We start from the raw sequence: 24,041 nt of genomic DNA, 5'->3' as shown, positions 1-24,041 counted from the left end.
GACATTCGCTCCTGGACCCCAACAGTTCACATCAAAATTGACCTTGCTTGTGGCGCCTGGGTGGCTCGGTCGGTTGAGCTTCTGACCCCGGCTCAGGTCATGATCTCCCGGTTTGTGAGTTCCATCCCCTCAGTGAGCTCTGTGCTGACAGCTTAGAGCCTGGAACCTGCTTCGGGTTCTGGGTCTCCCTCTCTCTCTCTGCCCCTCCCCGCTCGCAGTCTGTCTCTCAATCTCTTTCAAAAGGTAAATAAACATTTAGAAACATGTTCAGGTGGCCTTCCTTCATGCAGCTCCTGGGTAGGAACTCAGGACCGTTGTGGCAGGTGCCTCAGCACCGCTCAGGGGACCCAGGCAAGGGGACTGGCTCCTCACCAGCTTCTCCACAACACTCAGGCAGCAGAGGGATACCAGGGCTGGGGAGATCCAAAAAGCCCCCAGAAGATTAGCCACGGCTTCCCACACCTAGCGCGATCATCCACACCCGTTCATCCCGGGGGTGGGGGGGGTGGGGGGGGCGGGGACTTCGCCCCACCCCACCACTCCCGGTAGCACAGTCCGGGACTATTCTGTGCTACTTCCGGCTTTAGGCAAAGGCCTCTGTAGATTCCCTCGCTGTGGGGATTTAAAGAAACTCCACATCCACTTCCCCGGCCTCCTGGCAGCCTTCAGTCAATCTCCCAACGGAGAGGGGAGGGATGGGGTTGCTGCGGGCACCCAGTGGGTGGAGGCCAGGGAGGCTGGTCAACGTCGTGGTATGGTACACAGGACACAGGACAGGACACGGAACAGAGCCCCCAGGGAAGGATGATCTGGCCCCAAATGTCAATAGTGCCGAGGGTGAGAAACCCCAATTTAAAGAGCTCCTCGTCTGCAAGGACCCTTAAAGTTTTGCTAAAATCCACTTAAGGATTATTTATAAGTTGAGGTTTACACCCAAAGACCATCTCAGGCAAGAGGGTGAAGAATGGTAGGATTTATAAAATTCCCCCAGATGGCGCTCTAACACAAGGGAAAAATCCAACCCGCCGCCTGCATTTCAGAATCCAGTCTCTCTCCCTGGTCAGCCCTCTGGGGTAACACTGCCCATCCTTTTCAAATCGGAGCCTCACTTTTTAGGTACGCGGTGTTTCCCATCACCAATATTTTTATGCAAGTGAATTAAAATGAATGATGACTGGGGCTTCTGGGTGGCTCGGTCGGTTAAGCGTCCCTTTTGATTTCGGCACAGGTGATTTACAGTTCGTGCGATCGAACCCCCCCCCCCCCCCCCCCCCCCCCGTGAGGCTCTGCACTGACAGCATAGAGCCTGCTTGGGATTTTCTCTCTCCCTCTCTCTCTGCTCCTCCGCCCCGCTCTCTCTGCTTCTCTCTTCAAAATAAACTTTAAAAAAAATGAATAATTACTAGGGGCGCCTGGGTGTCTCAGCCAATTAAGCGTCTGACTTGAGCTCGGGTCACGATCTCACGTGAGTGAGTCTGAGCCCTGCATCGGACTTTCTGCTGTCAGTGCAAGGCCTGCTTTGGACCCTCTGTCTCCCTCTCTCTGCCCCTCCTCCACCTCGCACATACTCTCTCTCTCAAAAATAAATAAACGTTTTTTGTTTTGGTTTGGTTTTTTTCATGAAGAATGACTAAAACTCAGTCTGGAAGATGAAAACAACAGGGTCGTGTCTTCAGTCAGCTGCGGGATTTCCATCCCCTGCGGCAACAAGGGGCAGGAGAATCTTGTAGCATCTTGTTGCCTCCTTTCGCGAACTTTTAGCTGGACACCTGGCCAGCAGACAATTCCAAGACGCCTTTGCCCTCAGGATGGCTCGATGATGAATTTCTGGCCATCAGTGAGATTCGAGCGGAAGTGTTGTGAGTACCCTCCAGGTAGTAGGACACTTAAAGCAAGGGTTCTCATCCAAGGGTGACTTTGCCCTCCAGGGGACATTTGACAACGTCTGGAGACATTCTTGGTTGTCCTACTGGGGGATGCTACTGTCATCTAGTGGGTAAAGGCCAAGGATGCTACTAGCATCCTACAATGCTCAAGAGAGCCTCAAAAAAGAACACAGAGCTGTCCAGCCCCAAATAGGAATTGCGCGCAGGCGGAAAACCCTACCTTAGAGGGAAGGGGGCTGCCCCAGCTTCCCCTCCCCTCCTTCCCACTGGCTGGAAGAGAGGCACAGTGGGAACTTGGCCATGTGGGCCAAGGCAACAAACCAGGGACTGGAGCGCTCCAAGATGGGTGAAATTGGAGTCCCTCGTCCCATGCGTCTCCCTTACTGCTCCGAACACCTTACACCCAGAGAGACAGAAATACATTTTCAAGAGTCTCCTTCTGGGTCTCTGTGGCAGCAGCCAAAGTACTATCCTATTTAGTAGCATAATCTACTCATTATGTATATATACTCACACACCCCCAGTGCTATAGCATATGTGGTCCTACTTCTCCACTACCTGCCCGAGACTTGCCCACTGGAGGCCTGCTCTGTTCTGCCCTTCCCAGGGGCCCCCTGAGCTCTTTCTCTCCGGTATCTTACCCCTCTTCTCTCTTTTCTTCCTGTCCCGATGTGGTTTCTTCCCTAAGGCAGAGATTCCAGCAGGCCCAACCGTTGTATCAGCCTCAATCCATATCTGACTTTGCCCAGAAGACACCACCCTCCTGCCACCCCCCTTCCCATTCTATCTATAAACACCTCATTCCTCCCACATCCATTTTCTGAACAGGGGAGGAAGAATCCCATCTAAAATAACTCCCCTCAATATATACACCCTTTCTGGCCCTTATCCTGCTTTATGCTTGTCACTGAACTGAGATACACAATGACATTATTTATCTGCTTATTGTCTATACCCCACTCAATAGTGTTACTTTTATGAGGTCAAAACCTGTCTTGTTCACCACTGTATATCTGGTAAATAGAATACCATTGTTCAATAGAAATATATAAACATATGACGCATAGGACACAGATCATTTCAAATGTTAGCAGTGGGGCGCCCGGGTGACCCCCTCGGTTAATCCTCAGACTCTTGATTTTCTCTCAGGTCAAGATCGCACCGTTTTGAGCTTGAGCCCCGCGTCTAGCTCCTGCTTGGCATTCTCTGTCTCCCTCTCTCTCTCTCTGCCCTTACCCTGCTCGCGTTCTCTCTCTCTCAAAAATAAATAAAAAATTTTAAACGTTCTAGCAGTCACATTAACAAAGTAAAAAAACAAAGGTGCAATTAATTTTAACCTCCTTTTATCTCAACAGTCCTTCCCTAACATGTTATTATTAGTAAAATGAGATATTCTACATTCTTTGTCTCATGATAAATCTTCAAAATCCACTGTGATCTACCCTTACGGCATACCTCAGTTCAGACTACCACATTGGCAAGCTCTCAACAGCCACGTGTGTCTAGTGACTTCGATGGACCGCGCAGATGTAGAATAATACCTCACACATAGTAGGCATCCAGTACCTATTTGTTAATCTTCCATACTGTGCGATTCTTCTGTGGTACAGGAATAACTTGGTAATAACATCCTCGCCATGGGTAGAGTCTCACTGACTGAGGTATCTCCTCTTATTAAGGTATTTATAGTTGTTTGGTTTTCACTTTTAAAAATAATTCTGCAATGAACATCTGGCTTAACGTCTGTTTTTCCTCGGAATAAATTTCCAGAAGTGAAAATTCCGGGACAAATTATTCCCCTTTTAGGGTTCTTGCCGTGGTTTTCCAAATTACCCCAGTGGGTTTTGCTCGGTTATTCATGAGTCCCCCTGCGATGCTAACAGGACAGGTGTCGCTGACAATGACTGTGATACAAATCAGGTTAATGTGTACCAATTCTGGTCTGCTATATAGCACCAGGCACTGGGCACGAGGGATTATTCGCATCTTATGGGCAAGAACCCGAGGCTCGGAAGGTTGATAAGCTAAATGCTAGAATCGCAGTCGGACTAGATTTCGGTGGCTATTTCCAAAAGCTGGGCGCGTCCTCCTGGGCCACGACCTCTAGCCGTTCTAGTTTTTCAAAAAAGAGGAAAGGCTATCTAAGGACAGGAGTGGGGAGACGACGGAGCTGAGAGAAGGGCGAAAAGCCCAAAGTCAAGGAAGTGGCGCGGGGACAAAAGGGGTGCAGAAACGACCCTCCCCTTCCGGCCCCGCCACACCGGTCGGCGCAGGTACAGCCGTCCCGCCCCCTGCCCGTCGCCAGCCATCCCGACGCTCCGCCCCGGGAGGCGGAGCCTCATCTCGCGACAGTTCCCCACGTGGCGTAGAACGCAGCGCGGACGTGGCGGCGGCGGCGGCGGGCCCGGGACTTCCGGTGGCGCGCCTCACGTGATCCGCGCCGGAAGTGCATTTCTGGTCTCCCGGGCAACAGCCTCTCCCGCCCGCACCCCTTCGGTCTCCTCACAGGAAATAGGTCCATGTTCGCCCACCGCCCGAGATCAGCAAGCTGCGAGCCCACGAGGTGACTCCGGGGACTACTGGGTTTCCTTTGGGGAGTGAGGGAGGAGCCTGGAGGCCCCGGAGCCTGGCTTCTTCTGATGCCGGGAGAGCCGAGGGCTTGGCTGTCCCGTTGTCGTAATTAGCATCGACCCGCGGGGCCCGTGAGATTCCTAAATCATTGCCGGTTCAGTGGTGACAGAGAACCGGTTCCAGAGACTCAGCTCTGCCGCGCTTCGGAATCAGCGGAAGACTTTTAAGAATTCGGATGCCCGGGCCCCCATCCCAGACCATTCGAATTCGAGTGTCTAGAAGTGGGGCCCGGGCATCGGTGTTTCTAGTGAAGCTCGCCCACGTGATTCCGGGGTGCCGAGTAAAAGTCTGGAAAGTGAATTCGGACTTGGGCCGTGCAGCCCAGGGCAGCCTCATCCTTGGAGGGATGTCTGGAATATTGGCCCGTCCGCTCAAAACTTGGCGTTTTTTTTCTTTTACCTCACACTTTGACCTCTGTGGGAAGTTCTAAAGTTTGGTGGAAGTTACCTGGAGAACATTTGGCACCGGTAGTCTTTAAAGGGCCTTATCGGTGAAAGGGGAGAATGTCTTTGCCCGCTTTTCTTCCTCAGTAGCTGAGTGGAGCTGAACCAGGGACCAACGAAGTAGCTTTTACCTCTGAAATCATGGGAGTCCCTTAGTACAGATCACATGGTTCTGAACAGATAATTTTATCGTTTTCAGGAATGATTTTTAAAGTCGTTTCATAGGCTAGGTTCTGTATTCAGCTGTTTTGCACCTGAAGTCGAACAACATTACTCGAAAGTCTAGACTAAAGATTAATAACACTTCTGGGCTTATTCACTCACGGTTACCATGATTTGTGCGGTGGAGATAACCTTTACCAATACGACGTCTATAATACAGTTTATAACAGCCCCCCGGGGATGGCAATGCAAACAGATACCGTATATTTTTAAAGATCGTTGGTTAGTAACTTGGGATGGGTATAATCAAAGGCAGGTTCACAGTAAGGAGTTCAGATCTCTGTTGCTGCCCTGGGAAAGTACACAAATGAAAGCTCCAGAGAGAAATTTTCATTCTAAAACTGACAGACGGTGAAGGATTACTTTGTTTTTTAGGATCCAGCATTTAAGGGTGGGGTGAGATGAGCAGGATGGGGGCGGGGGGGGGGCAGAGTGGAATTGAACAATTACAGCCAGAGTGGAGGCTGGAGGGATTACAAACTCAGTGCAAAACTCTTGGAGCTCCTTCCCTCCGATAGGAAATCCAGCCATAGAACAGTTGGACAAGTGAGAAAACAGCATAACCGCCATTGATCAAAGATCAGATGCAAATATTTTTGAAAACCTACTAACGTGGGGCGCCTGGGTGGCTCAGTCAGTTAAGTGTCCAGCTCTGGATTTCGGCTCAGGTCATGATCTCACGTGATTCGTGAGCTGGCGTTCCGTGTCCAGCTCTGCCCTGACAGTACAGATACTGCTTGGGATCCTCTCTCTCTCTCTCTCTCTCTCTCTCTCTCTCTGCCCCTCCCCCTCTCATATGCCTGCCGCACACACGGGCATGTGCTCTCTCTCTCAAAAAAAAACCCCAAAAGCATATTAAACATATTAATGTATTTAAACGTCTGCTTCCTGAAAAGATTTGGAACTTTACAATTATTTGAGTGACTAACTACTCAGTTTCTTTAGGGAGGGAGGAGGAGGAGGAGAGGCTATTATCAGGAAACAACAATCGCACTAGCATCCAAAGGCAGGGAAATACAGCTCTGGTTTTTATGCCAGAAGGAAAATAGGACATTTAAAAGAAAGAGCTTGCAGAATCCATGCCTACAAGTAGTTGTTTAAATAAGTGGGGCATAGTCAGTGGCATATAAATTCAGAAAAGACAGCGATTAAATGGAATTACTGTGTATGTGTTTATACAAGTAAAACTTGAAATAAAGCTCCTGAAATCTCCTGGTGGTCTTAACCACTTTAAACTAGTCATGGCTTTTGCTGATATGCTCTGAACTGTGAGGGATACACTTGCAGTGTGGGGAACTTACTGTTTCCCTGTTTGAGCTGTATTACTCTTCTGTCCTTAGTTACCCCAGTTTTCAACACTCCTGTTGGCTGTTGTGTTCATGAGTAAGAGTAACTTTGAGTGGCCTCATAGTTCACTTAAGATTCTGATGTTAGCCACATGGGGATTTGGGGAACTTGCAAATAAATCCACTCACAAATCCATCACCCCGCTGACAAGTTAAACAGTGCCATTTGTGGGTGGAATGTTATTTGTTTTTGTTTTTGTTGTTTAAAGAACACCTAACTGCATCCTTTCAGTCTCTGTCCATCCCCGTGCTGCACCTTCCTTTGTGACATTACTTCTAACTGCATCACCCAGAAGAGAGGAAATTGGGGTTTGGGGTTGAAGGGTTGTGAAGGAAGTAAAACTTTTTTGGCTCCCTCACCCATCAGTTTTAACGATAGTCGTTATGGACAGATGCGGGCTTTCTGAACTCAGTAGCAAGTGCCCTTGTAGGAGGCCTTTGTGCGGCCAAGACGAGCTTGGACTCCTGAGGGTGGGAGAAGGCCATTCAGTCTTGAGCCATCTTTTTGTTTGTTTGTTTAATGTTTGTTTATTTTTGAGAGAGAGTGTGTGAGCAGGGGAGGGGCAGAGAGAGAGAAGGAGACACAGAATCCGAAGCAGGCTCCAGGCTCCGAGCTGCCAGCGCAGAGCCTGACGCGGGGCTCGAACCCACGAACCGTGAGATGGTGACCTGAGCCAAAATTCGACTGAGCCACTCAGGCATCCCTTCAGCCATCTTTGATGTCCACAATACCCGCAGGGACCACGCGAAGCCACAGGAGGGAGCCCACGAGGGCATCAAGGGATTGACATTGCCCTCAGGCAGCTGGGGGTGGGGGGCAGGAAGCAGTGCTGTCAGAAACCCTCCTTTTGTTATCTTAGCTGAGGAAGTTCCTACTAGTACAAGCATTATTGGAAGATACCTTCTCTGAGAGGGTTATTACTGCATATCCAGAAATTCCCTAGAATCACACGACCCAATTTATGTCACTTACATTTCTCATTGTGCCTTCGTTTATTCTGCGCGGTCTCCAGCGGACCCCCTTCTACCCTGAAACATATACCGGAGGCCTCAATTCGATCCGCCAGAGTATCTGGTTGGTTCAGAGAGCCACATCCCTGGGAGCCTTATCAGAAAGGTTTGACTCCAGGGCCTTTAGCCAGCATAACTTAATGATTGGCTCAATGGGTTTCGAAGCAAACAAATCAAAGCAGGTGAGTTTTCAGGTGTTTAATTTTCAGAATTCTTTTGGAAAAGGAGGCTAGAGAGGAAAATCCAGTTGCAGAGTGTACATTATCGTTTGGGGGGAATTTGTGTTTTTATTTTATTGGTTGGGATGACACCTCCCATATCCTATATTTATAGGAACATAAATGTGCTGTTAAAAGAACATGTGTGACATTACTACCTTTTGACAAAGCCGCATTACGTGTTTGTGGAGGTTCTTAATAACTTCACGGAAATCGTTGGATTTTTCTCATTGAAAACAACAAAGCTCTTGTCTGTTACCCTCCTGTATATTGACGCATTTGAAAATACAGCTCCTAAATCCATACATACGTACATCTCCAGGATAAGCATATTCATTGAAGAACGAGTGCATTTTCTAAGAAAAGCTGTATGGGAAAATCTACGGTTCGAGACCCAGGGCACGGCAGCGTTTCGTGAATGACCTCAGCGCTGTTTTTTCCCTTCCTCCTCTGGTGGCTGAGGACAGACCATGAATTCGGTCTCTGTACTCGCCTGGGCTCAGCTGGGTGGTGACTATGATGCCATTGTGCTCGCTGGGGAGGGCTGCGGGGTCGGCGGTACCGTGGAACCCGGCCTGCCCTGACATCGCCGTTCTCTTTTCTTTCAGCTCCACCATCCCCTTAGGAGAAAAGCTGCTGTTCGGTCCAGGAAGACGTGTGCCCTAAGAGAGTAGGAGACACTCCCAAAGAGGTGGGGAACAAAAGATAAAGGCAACTGAGAGGCATCTAAATCTGTGGACAGAAGCTTGCGTGTCTTTGGACAGGTGTTGCTGTCATGTCCAGAAATTCGTTTCAGGTTGGCTTTCCAGAAACCCAGGCATTTTGTTAGGTCCTTGAGTTCTCTGTGTGCAAAGGGTAGCCAGTTTGAAAGAGTTCACAGGACCCGTTTTTAGAGAAGGTTCTCACCTTCCCTTCGGAACCAACTGATACACTTTGCAGGGAAGGCTGCGTGTTCTTTCTTCCAAGGAAGAGACTCCGGGAACCTCCGGCTTCCCTTCCTTGGCTTGCTGTCTGGCCCGTGGCCGTTGCCAGGGTCTCCGCCAGAAAACACGGCACTCCATGTGCATTCTAAGCCCTGTTGATCGCAGGAGTTTGTTCTTTTAATTAAGTCTTTAAATGTCCATATCGATCTTTAAGAAACGGTCCAGGTTCCTTATTTCGTCGTGGAGACGAGTCTTTTGTTCCAGATAGTAGGAGCTGGTCACCAGGACTGCTGGTGGTCATCGTCACATGTGTCTGGCTTACTAGTCTTCCTCCAAGCCTCCTCATTTACTAGGTGAGTGAGAATCCCAGAGTCCCTCCAGGGGTCGCTAAGCCGAGAACGAGCAGCAGTGAGGGCACTCCACGTGCAAGAGCGGAGTCAATGTGGCTGCATGACATTCACAAACCACAGGGCCAGCGAGGGGTGGCCCACAGCCTGCTCTTTGTACTGCCCGGGAGCTAAGAATGGGGTTTGCATTTTCAAAGGGTTGGGTTTGGGTTTTTTTTTTTTTTTTTATCAGTTAAAAAGAATATGAAGAATGTGTGACAGAGACTGTATGTGGCCTACAAGCCCAAAATATTTACTATTTGACCCTTCACAGAAAAAAGTTGCAGGCGTAAAATACCAAGTGTCATGTTGGCAAGAGCAAGCCAATAATTCTAAAGCTCCTTGCAAGCTGCTCTTCCTTTGGCCATGTTTTCCTGTACTTCCTTTTATTTGATTTCTGGGAGTTTCCTTAATTTGTCAGACATTCTCAGTAACTGTTTTTAACTGAATATCTGAAGGATTTTAGGAATCTGAAAATACTGAAAAGGTAAAAGAATCTATGAAACATAGGTTTTGGAATTTGAGGAGGGAGAGTGATAAGCTAAGGGTGAACGAGCATACGCGCCCTCCAGCTCCAGGACTCAACTTGCCAGAGGACGGCAGCAGGTTTGACTGTAAGTGTCCCAGCGGCCAAAACGTTGCAGAAAGCATGGTCAGAATAAAAGTGGTGACAGAGTTGCCTCTCATAAAGCCATCTTGGACATTTTCAGAATACTGGCACTATTACTTTAAAACAAATTTTTTTTGAATGTTTATTTATTATTCTTGGGAAAGAGAGAGACAGAACGCAAGCTGGAGAGGGGCAGAGAGAGAGGGAGACACAGAATCCAAGGCAGGCTCCAAGCTCCGAGCTGTCAGCATAGAGCCCGATGCCGGGCTCAAACTCATGACTGTGAGATCGTGACCTGAGCCAAAGTCAGATGCTTAACCGACTGAGCCATCCAGGTGCCCCTGGTCCTATTACTTTTAGAGCCAGGCTGGATTTTCCCACGTACAAATCAAAACGGGATTTCTTGAGGTCTGCTGTAGTGTCCAATCACAATAACCTTTCTTGCATATTTGAGGCTGTCACACTTCCCAGTTTGGGATAATTAATACTTCCGCTGATCTGGTTCTAAGTACATTTTTTGAGGCACAGAAGTCGGGATTCAAAACTCTTCATTTCCAGAAGACACGCAGATGCCTCCTAGATTTTTCAAATTTAATTCCTATGCTACTTGTTAATCTCTAAAACAAATTTGCTGAAGACACACATGGAGTTCACTGCAATGGCATTACGTGCTGCGGGCTCTCAGGAAAGTGTTCAGATTTCAGTGAGCTAAATATGAAACCCAGCTGGAAGGAATTAGCCACTCACAGGCTGCACCTTACAGCTTGGCGCTCCAGCGATTTCCACTGTGATTTCATTTGTGTCAGTGCCACTTCTCTACGTGGTTAACCCCTTCGTTGTATCGGCTTTTACATTTCTTCAGTAGCTCGTAAAGCACACGGGAGTTAGCCAGCTTTTCAGATAAGTGCTCATGTTTTAAACCTTCAGTTATTTATTTATAGTCTTAAACCTTTACGGTTTTAAAGTAACGTGGACTTAATGTACATTTATATTTTCACTGCATTGGTTAGCTTTCTCCCAGTTTACACGCACTGCATGTGTGTGTATTCCTGAATTCAGAACGGGGAACAGGAAGTGCAGGCTATGTTCCTGATAAATTTACAGAAGATCATGTCAACCCTCTTAGAAATCGCCTGTTTGAAAGCTTAGTGTATTTAAAAAAGTGAATGGTTCTCTTCAGGCCAGATCTTAAAAGATAGGGTCAATGTAACATCTCAATTTTCCACATTAACCATAGCAAAACATTTGATAGAGATTACAACAGAAGTCAAGTTTATTGCTTAAGGCTTAGAGATTTTTAAATTCCACCCTCTAATTAAGTGAAGGAGGAAAAACAGGCCTCCTTCAGTATCTGATGTCCCAGAGTTTCGAAACCCAAGTGCTGTTTGCCCAGCATTGCGTTGTTAGTGATTTCCTCTCACAGATGCTTAAATTCTCATGCGTTTTAGGATATTATTTCTGTTTTTTGTTTTTTTTAATTTTTGACATTTATTCCTTTTTTGAGAAACAGTGTGAGCAGGGGAAGGACAGAGAGAGAGGGAGACACAGAATCCGAAGCAGGCTCCAGGCTCTGAGATGTCAGCACAGAGCCTGACGCCGGGGCTTGGACTCACAAACTGTGGGATCGTGACCTGAGCCGAAGTCAGACACCTAACCGACTGAGCTACCCGGGCGCTGCCCCCTTTTTTTTTATTTAAATACATTCTCATGCATGCTGGAATTTTAGTAGCTCTGAACTCTTGAACAGGAATGGAAAAAAATAACTTTTAAATCGGTTCTAAAAGGTACAGCTGCAGATTAAATTTTACCTTTAGGTATCCTCTGCCACATCAGTAAATCAGAAGCAGTTGGGAAGGGGCAAAAGCAGTAAATCCTGGCAGAGCAAGGCTGTTGAGCAAAGGCATTCTGTGCAGTCACTTGCCGGAGGGTCTCATGGAACAGTTGCTGCTACAAAGACAGGCACAGTGGCCAGGCAGGGACAGTGTGGTGTCAAACCACACTGAGAGATAGATGCTTGGCACAATCGAAACCAAATCAAGGCTCATCTGGGGGCTTAAAGCCCAGGGCCCAACCCACACTGGAGAGAGATCTCATTTGGAGAGGCTTCTCCAAGTCCCAGGTCAGAGGCAAGAGCCAACGGTGGTTTCCAGGGAGTCGGCAAGAGGTATTCTGTCCAAACTGTGGGATCATCTAGGGTTAATTTAAACAGGCATCGGCATGAGTTAAGGATTAGGAAATGAAGTCAGTAATAGTTATGTGTTGTTAATTCATGTTCTGTATTGATGTTTTTTGTATATGCACTGGCTGTGAACTATATGGTTCTCTCCAGTCTTTCAGTGGGTAAACAAATGTTTGAAAAATGCAGTGTCCTTTGAGCTACTTAATTGTACCTAAGGGGAGCCCTCCTTTTCAGCCCACAAGGCCATAACCCACGTGCCGGGGCCCCATAGTGTGTGTTGCGGTAAGATGAGGCACAGTACTGAGAGGAGGCAGCCTCTGAGGGGCTGCTTTACAAACCATGAAATAGCCACGAATATCTCCCACATGTACTGACCACACGTTTGAACTGTGTTTGTTCTTTCCTAGATTCAGTGCCCATTTGGTCTTCCACCATCACAGATGGCAGCAATGGTAAGGTTTTGTTTTGTTTAACTCATAAAGAAAAGGGTACAATTTAGTCTTTAGAGTCTTGGTGTTCTCAGTCTATGAGGGAGAAGACCAAAGAAACAAATACAGCGGAAAACTCGAAGGCACCATTGGGTAGGCTGCTAGACCTCTTTTGTCCGGGCACCGAGGAGTGAGCCAGGCCGGCAGGTGTTTAGGGAGCAGAGAGGGAAGGACCGGAGAAGGTCCTGCTCGTTAGTGCGTGCGGTTGGTGGAACCCGTCGCTTAGTTACAGTGGGTAGAGAGGCCCAAGATGGTCGACGTCCTCATCTCTCCCTGCGTCTTATCTAATGATGATAATTAGTAGCCTCTGTCCCCACTTTATCATGGCCGTAACCTTAAACTCATTGTCCCGTGCGCACGTGAGAGCACGTGTGCATACACTTGGTGTCTCCTGTGGGCGTGGGCCGTCCTGCGTCCTCTGGTGCAGGAGTAGCACCAGAGTAGATGCAGAGTAGGTATTTAGTAGACACCCGGTGGATACTTGTGGTTTAGTCAAACATTCGACGGTTTTCCACCTCCCTTTATCTCGCAGGCGGCAGCCTGGAAAACTACGGAGCCTTGGTCTTCTCATCCTGTATACGCAAGATACTGGCGACACTACCATCAGGCGATGGCCTGGATGCGAAGCCACCATAATGCCTACAGGAAGGCCGTGGAGTCTTACCTCACCGGCCCGTGGTTCTTCCCTCCTGCGGCTCTCCCCAGAAGCTCTTACGCTGACAAGGCCGGGTCTCCTTGGCCCTCTCGTGACCGCCCCCCGGCCCCTCCGGACTTGCGCCGCAGCCACTCACATACTAGAAGGTCCGGGCAGCGTCCGCGGGCCTGTGCGACAGAAGAGCGGGCTCGGCCCGCAGAGGAGGAGGCGGACAGCGAGTCGGACGGGGGCGTGGAGTGCGACCTGAGCAACATGGAGATCACCGAGGAGCTGCGCCAGTACTTCGCAGAGACCGAGCGGCACCGGGAGGAGCGACGTAAGTGTGCGCCTGGCCCCGCGTGCTTCCTTCCGCCCCTGCCTTTTGTGTGGTCTTCTGCCCTGGGTGTTATTTTGTAAGTTCCTGCTATTCCGCATCCAGTCCCGCCTCAGCTCTGTCACTCCAAGGAGGCGTTTTAATACAGGACTTTTTAGGGGCACCCGGTAGCTCAGTAGGTTAAGTGTCCGACTCTTGATTTCAGCCCAGGTCATGATCGCACAGTTTGTGAGATCAAGCCCTTCATCAGGCTCCGAGCTGAGCATGGAGATTGCTTAAGATTCTCCCTCTCTCTCTCTCTCTCTCTCTCTCTCTCTCACTCGCTCGCTGTCTCTCTCTCTCAAATAAAAAATAAAAAGTATACCCAAACAAGTATTTTTAAAACACTACTTTCTATTTTACATTAAATACATTTCTTTCCTTCATCTTCAGAAATAAATTTTACCTTTTAGACAAAATACATATGAGATAACCATTACTCTAATTTGAAAGTATACAACGATGAAGGAGAGGAGGTGTTCAAGCATGTCCACATTTGGTTGGAATGCTCTTTTTTACAGCTCTTTGAAAAGAAAATATGATGGATATGGGATTTCTTTCTTTGTCTTTACCAGAGAGTAGAATAAGGTGTTTTTCTCACCAAAGGTTGACACTTTTATGATAGAAGTTCTAATTAAGGACGGCTGCAAACCCCAGTCATCTAAAAGGCCGTTTAGAATTATCTGCTGATTTAAAGTAAACTCAGTACATAGTTATTCAATAGAAAATAGTTGTGAGTGTAATGAAGATACAGTAACAAAGTGTCTTTCCAGCATAAACAGCTCAGGCACAGATATGGCCATGAACCACCCCCGTCCCTCTCACCTTGGTCAGGTAGGGGTCTAGGTAAGTTAAAATGTCACGGGAGTTACCTGCTAAGTCGTGCCTGGTGCTTAATATTGTTTTGAATGAATGAATGAGGTGTTTCAGTATTAATTATGAGCCTTAAATCAGAGGTTTTCAAATATCCCACAGAATGCTAAACTTGCTCTGCTTGTATGGGACATTCTACAAAGTGAGTGAAGCTTTGAATCGTTTATAAACTTGATGAACTTCATATCTTGTTTTATATTATTCCTAAATCTGCGGAGTTTACTTCAAACCTCCAGATTATACTATCATCATCACTATTATGGGTTGACTTGTGTTCCCTAAAAAAAAAAAAAAAAAAAAAAAAAAAAAGATTGGTTGGAGTCCTAACCTCCCCCGATGCCACCCCACCTCAGGATGTGACCTTCTTTGGACATAGGGTCTTTACAGAGGTGATCAAGTGAAAATGAGGTCTTTAGGGTGGCCCTGATCCACTTATGACTGGGTCCTTATTAAAAGGGAGGCATTCGGACACAGAGATACACATGCACCCCAAGAGAAGGCCATGTGAAGACAGGAGCTCTGCCACTGGAAGCTAGGAGAAAGGCCTAGAATGGATCTTCCCTAGCGCCTTCAGAGGGGTCACAGCCCTGCCCACACCTTAACCTCAGATTTCTAGCGTCCAGATCTGTGAGACGAGAAATTTCTGTCATTCCAAGCCACCTGTTTGCAGTGCTTTGTTAGTTACAGCAGCCCTAGGGAACTAATACAGCCCCCCTGCCTCTGTGAGAATTTTCTTCTGCGAGGGGACATGAAGTGAAGGGCACAGGTCTCACCATCTCTATGAAGAAACTGGTACATATCTGTTTTACTGTGATCTAGATAGCAGACCAATAAAAAAGGGAATGTTATGAAAACCCGTACAACCTTCATCTTTAACCTGACATTGTACAGGGCAAGCGGTGGCGGAACCGCTCAAATTATGGGGCCCTGCCCACCTCCGCCACTTGTCCGTCGGAGGGCTTGCCTTGCGGGTCACCTGCCCTAACCAGTCTGTCCCTCAGTCTCCTCACCCGGGAGGTGGAGATCCTCATTAATGGAGTGGTAGTTATGAAGGTTAAATGAGATTTAAAAAAATACTAAAAATAATTAAAAAATAATGGGACAATAAAAGAAAAGTTCTAGAGCTGTGCTTGGTACGAAGTCAGTGCCCAGGAAATGTTAGTCGCTATGGTTAGTTGCTAATAACTCATCCTTGAATGTGGATCTTTAACCATATACTGATTTTACTGTGATGCTCTCTGTGTTGATTAGTGCTTGATTGAGATTCTGCACATTTTTAAAAAAAAAATTTTTTTAACGTTTTTTATTTTATTTCTGAGAGAGACAGAGACAGAGTGTGAGCTGGGCAGGGGCAGAGAGAGAGGGAGACACAGAATCCAAAGCAGGTTCCAGGCTCTGAGCTGTCAGCACAGAGCCCGATGCAGGGCTCGGACCCACGAACCATGAGATCATGACCTGAGCTGAAGTCGGCCACTTAACCGACTGAGCCACCCAGGTGCCCCAAGATTCTGCATATTTTTAATAAAAGATGTTTCGTGGCTTCAAAAGTCATATTTCTATCCTGCACTTTTCAAGATTCTTAAATTGGTTTAGAGTATTTAAAAAGCAAAAGAATTCAAGTCTTGATGTCCAGTCTAGTCGTTCATACCGTTTTCATCAAAGTAGGCATTAATACAACTTTTAGTGCATTTCAAGGACATTCTTGCTTGATGTAACTTACTATAGTAAAATACGTGGGGAAAGGAATGCACTTCCGTATTACTAATAACAACGCTGAACATACGGAGCTGCTGCTTTGTGCTTTTTACACGTGTAGCTGTAGCATGATTGAAAACTACTTGCCATAGCGTCTCTGCCATGCTTTTATGCCCTCCGGGGTGCCCTGAAGATATTAGCAGGTCTTCCGGAAGACCTGGAGGTTGTCTGGCATGGGCGGGAACACGCTGCAGTGTCAGAGTCTAATCTGACTGCTAAAGATTTAGAAGCTGGCGGGGCCCGACTCTGCACCAGCACAAGTATCGGGCATGATTCTTTGCGCCAGCGCTTCTGGTGGCGTGGAGGATGAACACGTGTTCCTTCAAGCAGTAACAAAGGATTGAATTCAGATGTAAGTAATGTCAATGCCCACAGTGCTTTCCAACCCATTACCTCCCTCTACTAGAAATGTTCGTGGAAGTTTAGTTACATACACGGTTGGGATGTGTTTTAACAGCGATTAGGGACCTGAGTAGTGTGAATGCTTGGTTACAGTTGTTTTGCTTTGCTCTTTTGAACCACTAGAAGCTACTCGTTCAATAAAGGCTAATTCAGCTTTGAATATGGATCACCTAGAGAGAACAGAATTTTATGAAATAGCACTAGCAGGAAAAAGCATAGGTAAACTTGAAAGATTTTGTTTTTCAGTAGTATTCACTTCCACGAGAACATGTATGTTCTATCATTCATCATCGTCATCTGAGTCTTATTTAATATTTTCTTAGAATAAAATCCTTCGTACTGGAGAGCATGTTCTTGTTTGTGATGACTGCTCTTCCACATAATCTCTAACATTTTAATGGTAACCAAAAAATTAGGATAAATAAAGAACTGTGCAGTGGGAACAGACATACTTTTGATTGTTAGATGTCATTTCCTAACGAGATACTTCCGTTATTCAAAACTTCAATGATAACAATGCTTATGGGAAAGTAGACAGTTGTGGAGTTTGGAAGGTCAGCTGTGTTTCCAATTATTTCTTAGGAAAAAAATGCTTATTGTTAGGTTAAGAAATGTTTCCCGTTGAGGTCATAAATAACTACCAATTGAGACTGCAAGGTTATAGTCCTAATACTTAGAAGGAGAATGCAGGAATGTTATTCCCAGTGGGGGGAGACGGCCCTCTGAAACAAACACGGCCCCTGTTGTCTCGGGCTTGAGCCTACCAGCTCTTATCCCCTGTGTTTTCTGGGTAGCTGCTGGGTCAAAACCGAGACACGTTCAGAAGGAGCTTACACTCAGTTGAGAAGAGGAGACGAAATCAAACTAAAACTGATTCCTAGAAGAGCTGTCTGTGTGTGGTCCGCAGGCACTTTGGCAGTGATGGGGTAGAGCCAGTGAAGTCAGCTGTCAGAGGAGAAGCTTCGGGGGAAGTGGTGGAAAACAGAGCGTGCTCTAGGCTTTGAGGGATGGGGTCAACTGGGATGGTGAGAGGAAGAAAGGGGGGTGCATCCACTCCCCTCTTAGCACGCCAGGTGCTCTTCTGACCACAGGGCCAGGTGCTTTTAGACACCTGCCGGGAGACATCTGCTCCGTGTTGGGTCCACCGAAGCTGGAAGGTTCACACGCCAGTTTTCGTCCCAAACCTTCAGTCAGCTGGAACCCCATCCCGGTCGCCCTTGGTCCACCCTTCTGTGGAAAACCGGGAGCGTATGGCGAAATGTACAGCCCAGGATTTAGCGAGCTGCTGTGCTTTAGTGGATGAGATTAAAGTGTGGAACCACACCGACTGAGCACCGTACTGCAGAAAAGTAGAAGGGAGGGACGGAAATGCACTTTTATCCTAAAAGTGAAAATGGTAATCATTCACTGACTTCATTTGTCACGGAGAGAGGGATGTGAGGCGAGGGTGCAGACCCATCAGAAACGGCTCCAGGTCTGCTGGCAAGCACCTGTGTTCCGGGCGTGTTGCTGACAAGCCAGAAATGAGTCATTCATGACATAAATCAAGTCTGTGCTTTCGCGCACTTGTGCTAAAATCATTAATTCTGGCCGCATAGCAGAGAGTACAACCAGAAAGCCTTGCTTATCCCAGAAAACTGAGGAAAAATAACATTCTCCCACACTCATCTTAGTGCTTTGTCCTCCAAAATGTTCTGCCTTTGGGCTAATTATCTGTGGAATACTGAATGGATGTTTTCCTGTGTCCGGTCTTCTAAAATCTAAGTCCCTTCTCATGATTTTGTTTTCCTTTGTAGACTAAGTCCACATTGGCTAACCTCATGCGAATTTACAGATTGAGGGGGACGAATTTACATCATGCGAATTCACAGATTGATATCCTGAACCCAGATGGGATCCAGTAGCGTTTCTCCTTAACAGGATGTTACCGTTTTTCTTGTTTGAACCCTATGTGTGTATTAACCGTGATACTCGTTTACTGGGACTGCTGTAACCAGTTACCATACATTGGGTGGCTTAAAGCAACAGAAATTTATTCTCACAGTTCTGGAAGCTAGAAGTCTGAATCCAAGGCGTTAGCAGAACCACACTCCCTCCAGAAGTTTCTGGGACTTTGCTTCTTCCAGCTCTGGTAGCTCCTGGTATTCACTGGCTTGTGGGAGCATAGTTCAACTGCCTCCATGTTTACATGGTTTCCCCCCATGTCTCTGTGTGTCCTTTTCTGTCTCTCATAAGGACACTTTCCTTGGGTTTAGGGTCCACGCTAATCCAGTACGATCCCATCTTGAGCCTCAATTATACCTGCAAAGACCCTATTTCCAAAGAAGGTCATATTCTCAGGTTCCTTGTAGGTGTGAATTTGGAGGGGATGCTGTTTAACCCACTATAACCCTGTTTTAAAGCTGGAATCTAGACAGATACTCTGAATTCTATTCAAACAAATTCCCATGGCTGAACAGCCTATAAGGAAAAAGCACTGGGTAACATGCAGTCCCACAGTTGTTTCTAGGAAAACAACGACTAACTTCTCCACGACAAGGCACCTGTTCAGTTATGTCTGAGGTGTGATGTTCTGCTTCCGTCAGATGATTCTCCATCTGGTTGAGCCCTCACCTTGTTTTGACAGGAAGAAAAACTGCTAGTGACTGAGAATCCTTTCTTTCATAGGGAGGAAGGAAGCAATAAATAAAAACAGAATGAGCGCTGCCTTCAGACGCGTATATTCCATTCTAAGGTTTGCTCGGCCCCCGAAGTCCGTGAACACTAAAGTACTTGCAGATGCTAGCTGGGGCTTCCAGTGTCTGGCCCCTCTCAGTGCATTTGGTTTTAAGTGGACTGATTTTCACATTGGTAGTCTAGACTTAGGACTTTTTTTTTTTTTTTTTGTAATCATTTAACTAAGTAGAGGCACAGTGACTCAGATGTAAAGGAACAAGATCAGACCCCAACTCTTTGGTGCCCCTGTCTCCCCCCGCCTCTGCCATGGAGACTCTGAGGAACCTCCAGGAGAGGGGCTCTGTCCAGCTGAGATTTGAGCATCCGTTTCTCTGTCCCTGGGTTGTCATCATTTTTCTTTAACAGAATCTGGAAGAAATAGCTGTTAACAAAAAATACTGTATGGCCTGTGTCCAGGCTTTCTCTCAGCAGTCATTTCCTGAGCACCTACCTTGTGTCAGGCGTTGTGTCCTCCCAGGGCTAGGAATGGGGATGTGTGTGAAGGCGACAGTGTCCTTTCCCCAGACGCGACTCCCACGGGCAGGTTTTGGCACTAGCCGATCAGTGGAGGGGACAGGCTTCCCATCCCTTGGGTCTATGTTGTAGGGCAACTGCCCGCCATGCTGGAAACCGGGAAAGCTCTGAGCCTCTTGTGAGGCAGAGAGGTGACAAGGCCTGAACCTCAAATTTTCATAAGGAAACCCGAACGGGAAAGAGGTACACGTAGAGAATTGAGAATGGCTGTGCTTTTTATTCTTTTACACTGTATGAGCTTCATTAACTGAAACCCTGTGATGGTAACCCATGAGCACATGCCAAGTGTGAACTGGGGAAGTTGCACTGGCTATGTTGACTTGGCGGCTGCAGTCAGTTCGGATTAACAGTGTTTCATCTACAGATGTCAACGATAAGAGAAAACATCTCGATGTAGAATTGTTCTACTGATTTACTATCTGTAAGATAGTTTTGGTCAGAAGAGAAGCACAAAGGACCATAATTGGAACCACGTTCAGTTGTAAGGAAAAGAGAAAGATGCAAAAGTAGGAAGGTGAAATTCACATGTCCTAGCGGCAGAGAGCAACGCTTGCTAAGAGAGCAAGGATCCTGGTGTTAATTAAATGATTAAATGTTGATTAAATGCGGGGGGCGCCTGGGTGGCTCAGTCGGTTGAGCCTCCGACTTCGGCTCAGGTCATGATCTCATGGTTTGTGGGTTCGAGCCCCGCATCGGGCTCTCTGCTGACAGCTCAGAGCCTGGAGCCTGCTTTGGATTCTGTGTCTCCTCCTCTCTCTGCCCCTCCCCCACTCGCACGCTGTCTCTTTCTCTCTCTCTCAAAAATAAGTAAACGTTAAAAAAAAAAACTTATAAATGCGGGGCGCCTGGGTGGCTCGGTTAAGCGTCCAACTTCAGCTCAGGTCATGATCTCACGGTTCGTGAGTTTGAGCCCCACGTTGGGCTCCGTGCTGTCAGTGCAAAGCCCGCTTCAGATCCTCTGTCTCTGCCCCTCCCTCACTTGTGCCCTCTCCCTCTCAAACATAAATAAAAACATTTTTAAAAATTCTAAACGCAAAGACTGATTTAGACAGGAAGTTGAACATCTGTTGTGTCACTAGATCTGTCAGGAAAGCTGATTAGAGTCCTGGGACAAATCGGAAAGTAAAAGGACTGTGGCCTGGGAATCTCTGTCCTCTAGATGCACAGGCTCTGGGGCCCCCACAGCACCCCCCCCCCCCCACGGGATTGTTTGCTCTGGGCCTACAACGAAACAAGCTCAAGGATTGGTAACTCACCCAAGGCTCCCATAGGTAGCAGAGGGAATCTATTGTCCTTGGCTAATGTGGAAATGCCACACGTTCAGAAGTGCAGTCCTTGGAGGGCAGGACTAAACACCCGGGAGAGCTGAACACTTACATTCTCGTGTTTCAGACTTGACAGAAAGACCAAAACTGAGAAGCAAATGCTTACTGACCTCCCACTCATGTGCACATTACGCCAATATTTCGGTTTAGTTCTGCACTTCACAGTAAGACAATGGCATCTCTTTTCTGTGGATAAGGTAACAGTTACTTACGTTGCATTTACTTCCTTGAGGGTCATCTGGCATCTGCGTAGATTACCTCCTCATATAAGAAATAAACCGCACAGGGGCGCCTGGGTGGCTCAGTCGGTTAAGTGTCCGACTTCAGCTCAGGTCATGATCTCACGGTCCGTGAGTTCGAGCCCCGCGTCGGGCTCTGTGCTGACAGCTCAGAGCCTGGAGCCCATTTCAGATTCTGTGTCTACCTCTCTCTCTGCCCCCCCCCGTTCATGCTCTGTCTCTCTGTGTCTCAAAAATAAATAAACGTTAAAAAAAAAAAAGAAAGAAAGAAAGAAACTGCAGATGTGCTACGTCAGAAGTGACTGTCTGCATTTTATGGTGTTTCTAAGTTTCCAGAACTCCTTCTCCCCAGCTCCAGGGTGATGTTTATGAAGAACGGGCTTAGGAGTGTGACTGCCTAGCCACAGATATATCTTGCTGCTCACTTTTGGGTTCCCTCCTATATACTAAGGTTTTATTCTGCTACTTTTTTTTTTTTTTAACAAGGAAAGAATGATTTATATCACTTATCCCCTACAACTATCTTCACTCCTTATTCAGTAGCATTTGTCTTGGTAGCAGTAGTAGCTCCAGATGGGTGCCTTCTACTGTCTGTTTCTCTGTTCTCGACAGTTGCTTACAAAAATGTGTCGGTGGGCCAAATGTTACCATATGCATCATTGTTTCATTGATGTGTTTTTATTATTTCTGTTTACATAAGAATAACAGTTCTGATATTAGGACTCATTTTAGTAAAAAGAGAGGGGAGAATATAATTTAATTTCTTACTTTACAAGAATCCAGTTAAATTAGTAGGACCAGGGGCACCTGGGTGGCACAGTCAGTGAAACATCTGACTCCTGATTTCCGCTCAGGTCATGGTCTCATGGTTCATGAGTTCGAGTCCCGCATCCTGCTCTGCACTGTCCATGCAGAGCCTGCTTGGGATTCTCTCTCCCTCTCTCTCTGCCTTCCCCACTCCCAACTCATACTCTCTTGTTGCGAGCACACTCTTGGTCTTAAAAGAAAGGAAGGTAGGAGAGGTGGGAGGGAGAGAGAGAAAGAAAAGAAAGAATCAGTAGGGTTAAAAGCAGATCACTTTATCACTTGAAATTTAGCCTAAGCTAACCTGTGAAGTGGAAAGTCAAATTCCATAGCGAGGCGGTCCCCACGCTGTTGCACATCTGTGAACACAGCAGGAAGATTAGACGTCAGGTCTCCCTTCCGTTGGCAGAATTGCCCTTGATTGGCCCGGTTGCCTCGAGCAAGCGCCGAGTCATTTGACTTCATTGCCTGGTGTGCCCTGTGCTTCGGACGGGTGTGAAGGATCGCGGACCGTCGCTGCGATTCTGTGGTTACCAGCACTTGCTCTTTTGCAGTTTGCCTAAAATCCGTACTTTTTCCCCCAGCGCCTCCTTTGTGGGTGGAAGTAGTACTTCTTGCAGCCCTGGACTTGCCAGAAAGCACTTCGTTTCCCTGCTGGCCTGGGGGAGTGGGAAACCAGGCGAGCTGCACCAGCCGGTCCTAGCTGGCCGGGATGTGGGCAGGCCGCGAACGTGACAGAGAGAGAGAGAACTGGATCTTCGGGGCTCCGTGCAGAGGTTTGATGGTGTCGGGTGACCTGCTTCCCGGCGGCTTTTTGCCGTTTCCGGCAGCATCTGCCTCCCGGGCGAGCGACCGGTGCGTTCCCCTAACCACGGGGGTGACCGTGTGCGGGCGTCGCCTCGGCCTATGGACGGCTCGGCGGGCGCAGGCCGCGGGGCGTCCCCGAGCTCACCCCGGTCCCCCGTGTCCCTTCCTTCTCAGGGCGGCAGCAGCAGCTGGACGCCCAGCGCCTGGACGACTACGTGAACGCCGACCACGGCCTGTACTACGGCACCCGGCGCTCGGTGGAGCCCCCCTCCGAGAGGCCCGGCGAGCGGCGCCAGGCCGAGATGAAGCGCCTGTACGGGGACAGCGCCGCCAAGATCCAGGCCATGGAGGCCGCCATGCAGCTGAGCTTCGACAAGCACTGTGACAGGAAGCAGCCCAAATACTGGCCGGTCATTCCGCTCAAGTTCTGAGCCCGGAGCGCAGCATGCCCAGCCATCACCCCCTTCCCCTCCTGCGCATCTTCTCAGGGAAATGTCTCTCAGCCCGAGAAAAAGGCATGTTCACCAAAGTCCAAGGGGGCCCACCACAGGGGTAACACGTCGGCCGCTTGAAGTCGGCGAGACGGATACTGTCGCCAACATGAAAGGTTTTCTTTTGGCCTAAAGTGATGATTTCATGTAGATTATACTTGGTTTTGAGGTTAATATTCGGTTCATTAAAGTCCTCTTTTTGCCACTGCCTAGTGTTTTTTGGTTTTTGGTTTGGCTGGGGGTTTTTTTGGGTTTGTTTGTTTGTTTGTTTGTTTTCTTGCCTTTTTCTATTTTCTTCTGTCCTTCTCTCCTTAACCCAACTGAACTTCAACACAGATGCCTTAAATGGGTCAGACGTCCTCCCCTGCTGGAGCTCCCGTTAGCCCCCACTGAAAATGATCCAGCGGGACAGATCGCGCTTCTGGCCAATGTGGAGGTCAGCGGGCATGTTCCGTAAAGGACCAGAGAGTTAACGCTTCCGGCTTTGCAGGCCACTGCTTGGCAACTACTCGGTTGTGCCCTTGCAGCATGAGAGCAACTATAGACGGTAAGTAAACAAATGGGTGTAGGTGTGTTCCAATAAAACCTTATTTATAAAAACGGGCCTCGGGCCAGATTTGGCCTGTGGCCGGTAGTTTGGCGACCCCTGCTCTAATGGAATGAGAATACCTCTCTGACCTCTGGTTATCTCCTCATCTCTACAGAGCTTGAATGTCACCCAGAATTGACAGCAAAGAACAATAATC

General features: G+C 47.7%; 1 protein-coding gene across 3 annotated transcripts; it reads left to right on the top strand.

The window, feature by feature from the left end:
* Positions 1-4,312: 4,312 nt before the first annotated feature.
* GEMIN8 (gem nuclear organelle associated protein 8) lies at positions 4,313-23,503 on the top strand. 3 transcript variants are annotated; one of them, XM_058712646.1, is made up of 5 exons: positions 4,313-4,449; positions 8,366-8,448; positions 12,263-12,307; positions 12,876-13,314; positions 22,979-23,503. In XM_058712646.1, exons 3-5 carry the CDS (start codon positions 12,296-12,298, stop codon positions 23,233-23,235), a joined length of 708 nt encoding a protein of 235 aa, XP_058568629.1. In that variant the 5' UTR covers positions 4,313-4,449; positions 8,366-8,448; positions 12,263-12,295; the 3' UTR covers positions 23,236-23,503. The 3 variants fall into 3 exon arrangements, with proteins under 3 accessions (XP_058568629.1, XP_058568631.1, XP_058568630.1); XM_058712647.1 differs by lacking the exon at positions 4,313-4,449 and adding an exon at positions 7,076-7,721; XM_058712648.1 differs by lacking the exon at positions 8,366-8,448 and having other exon boundaries at positions 4,336-4,449.
* The last annotated feature ends 538 nt before the right edge of the window (positions 23,504-24,041 follow it).

This window comes from Neofelis nebulosa, chromosome X (genome assembly GCF_028018385.1).
Source record: "Neofelis nebulosa isolate mNeoNeb1 chromosome X, mNeoNeb1.pri, whole genome shotgun sequence".
NCBI classification, from domain to species: Eukaryota; Metazoa; Chordata; class Mammalia; order Carnivora; family Felidae; genus Neofelis; species Neofelis nebulosa.
Note: the sequence above shows the minus strand (reverse complement) of the source record. Positions and strands in the feature narration are given on the sequence as shown.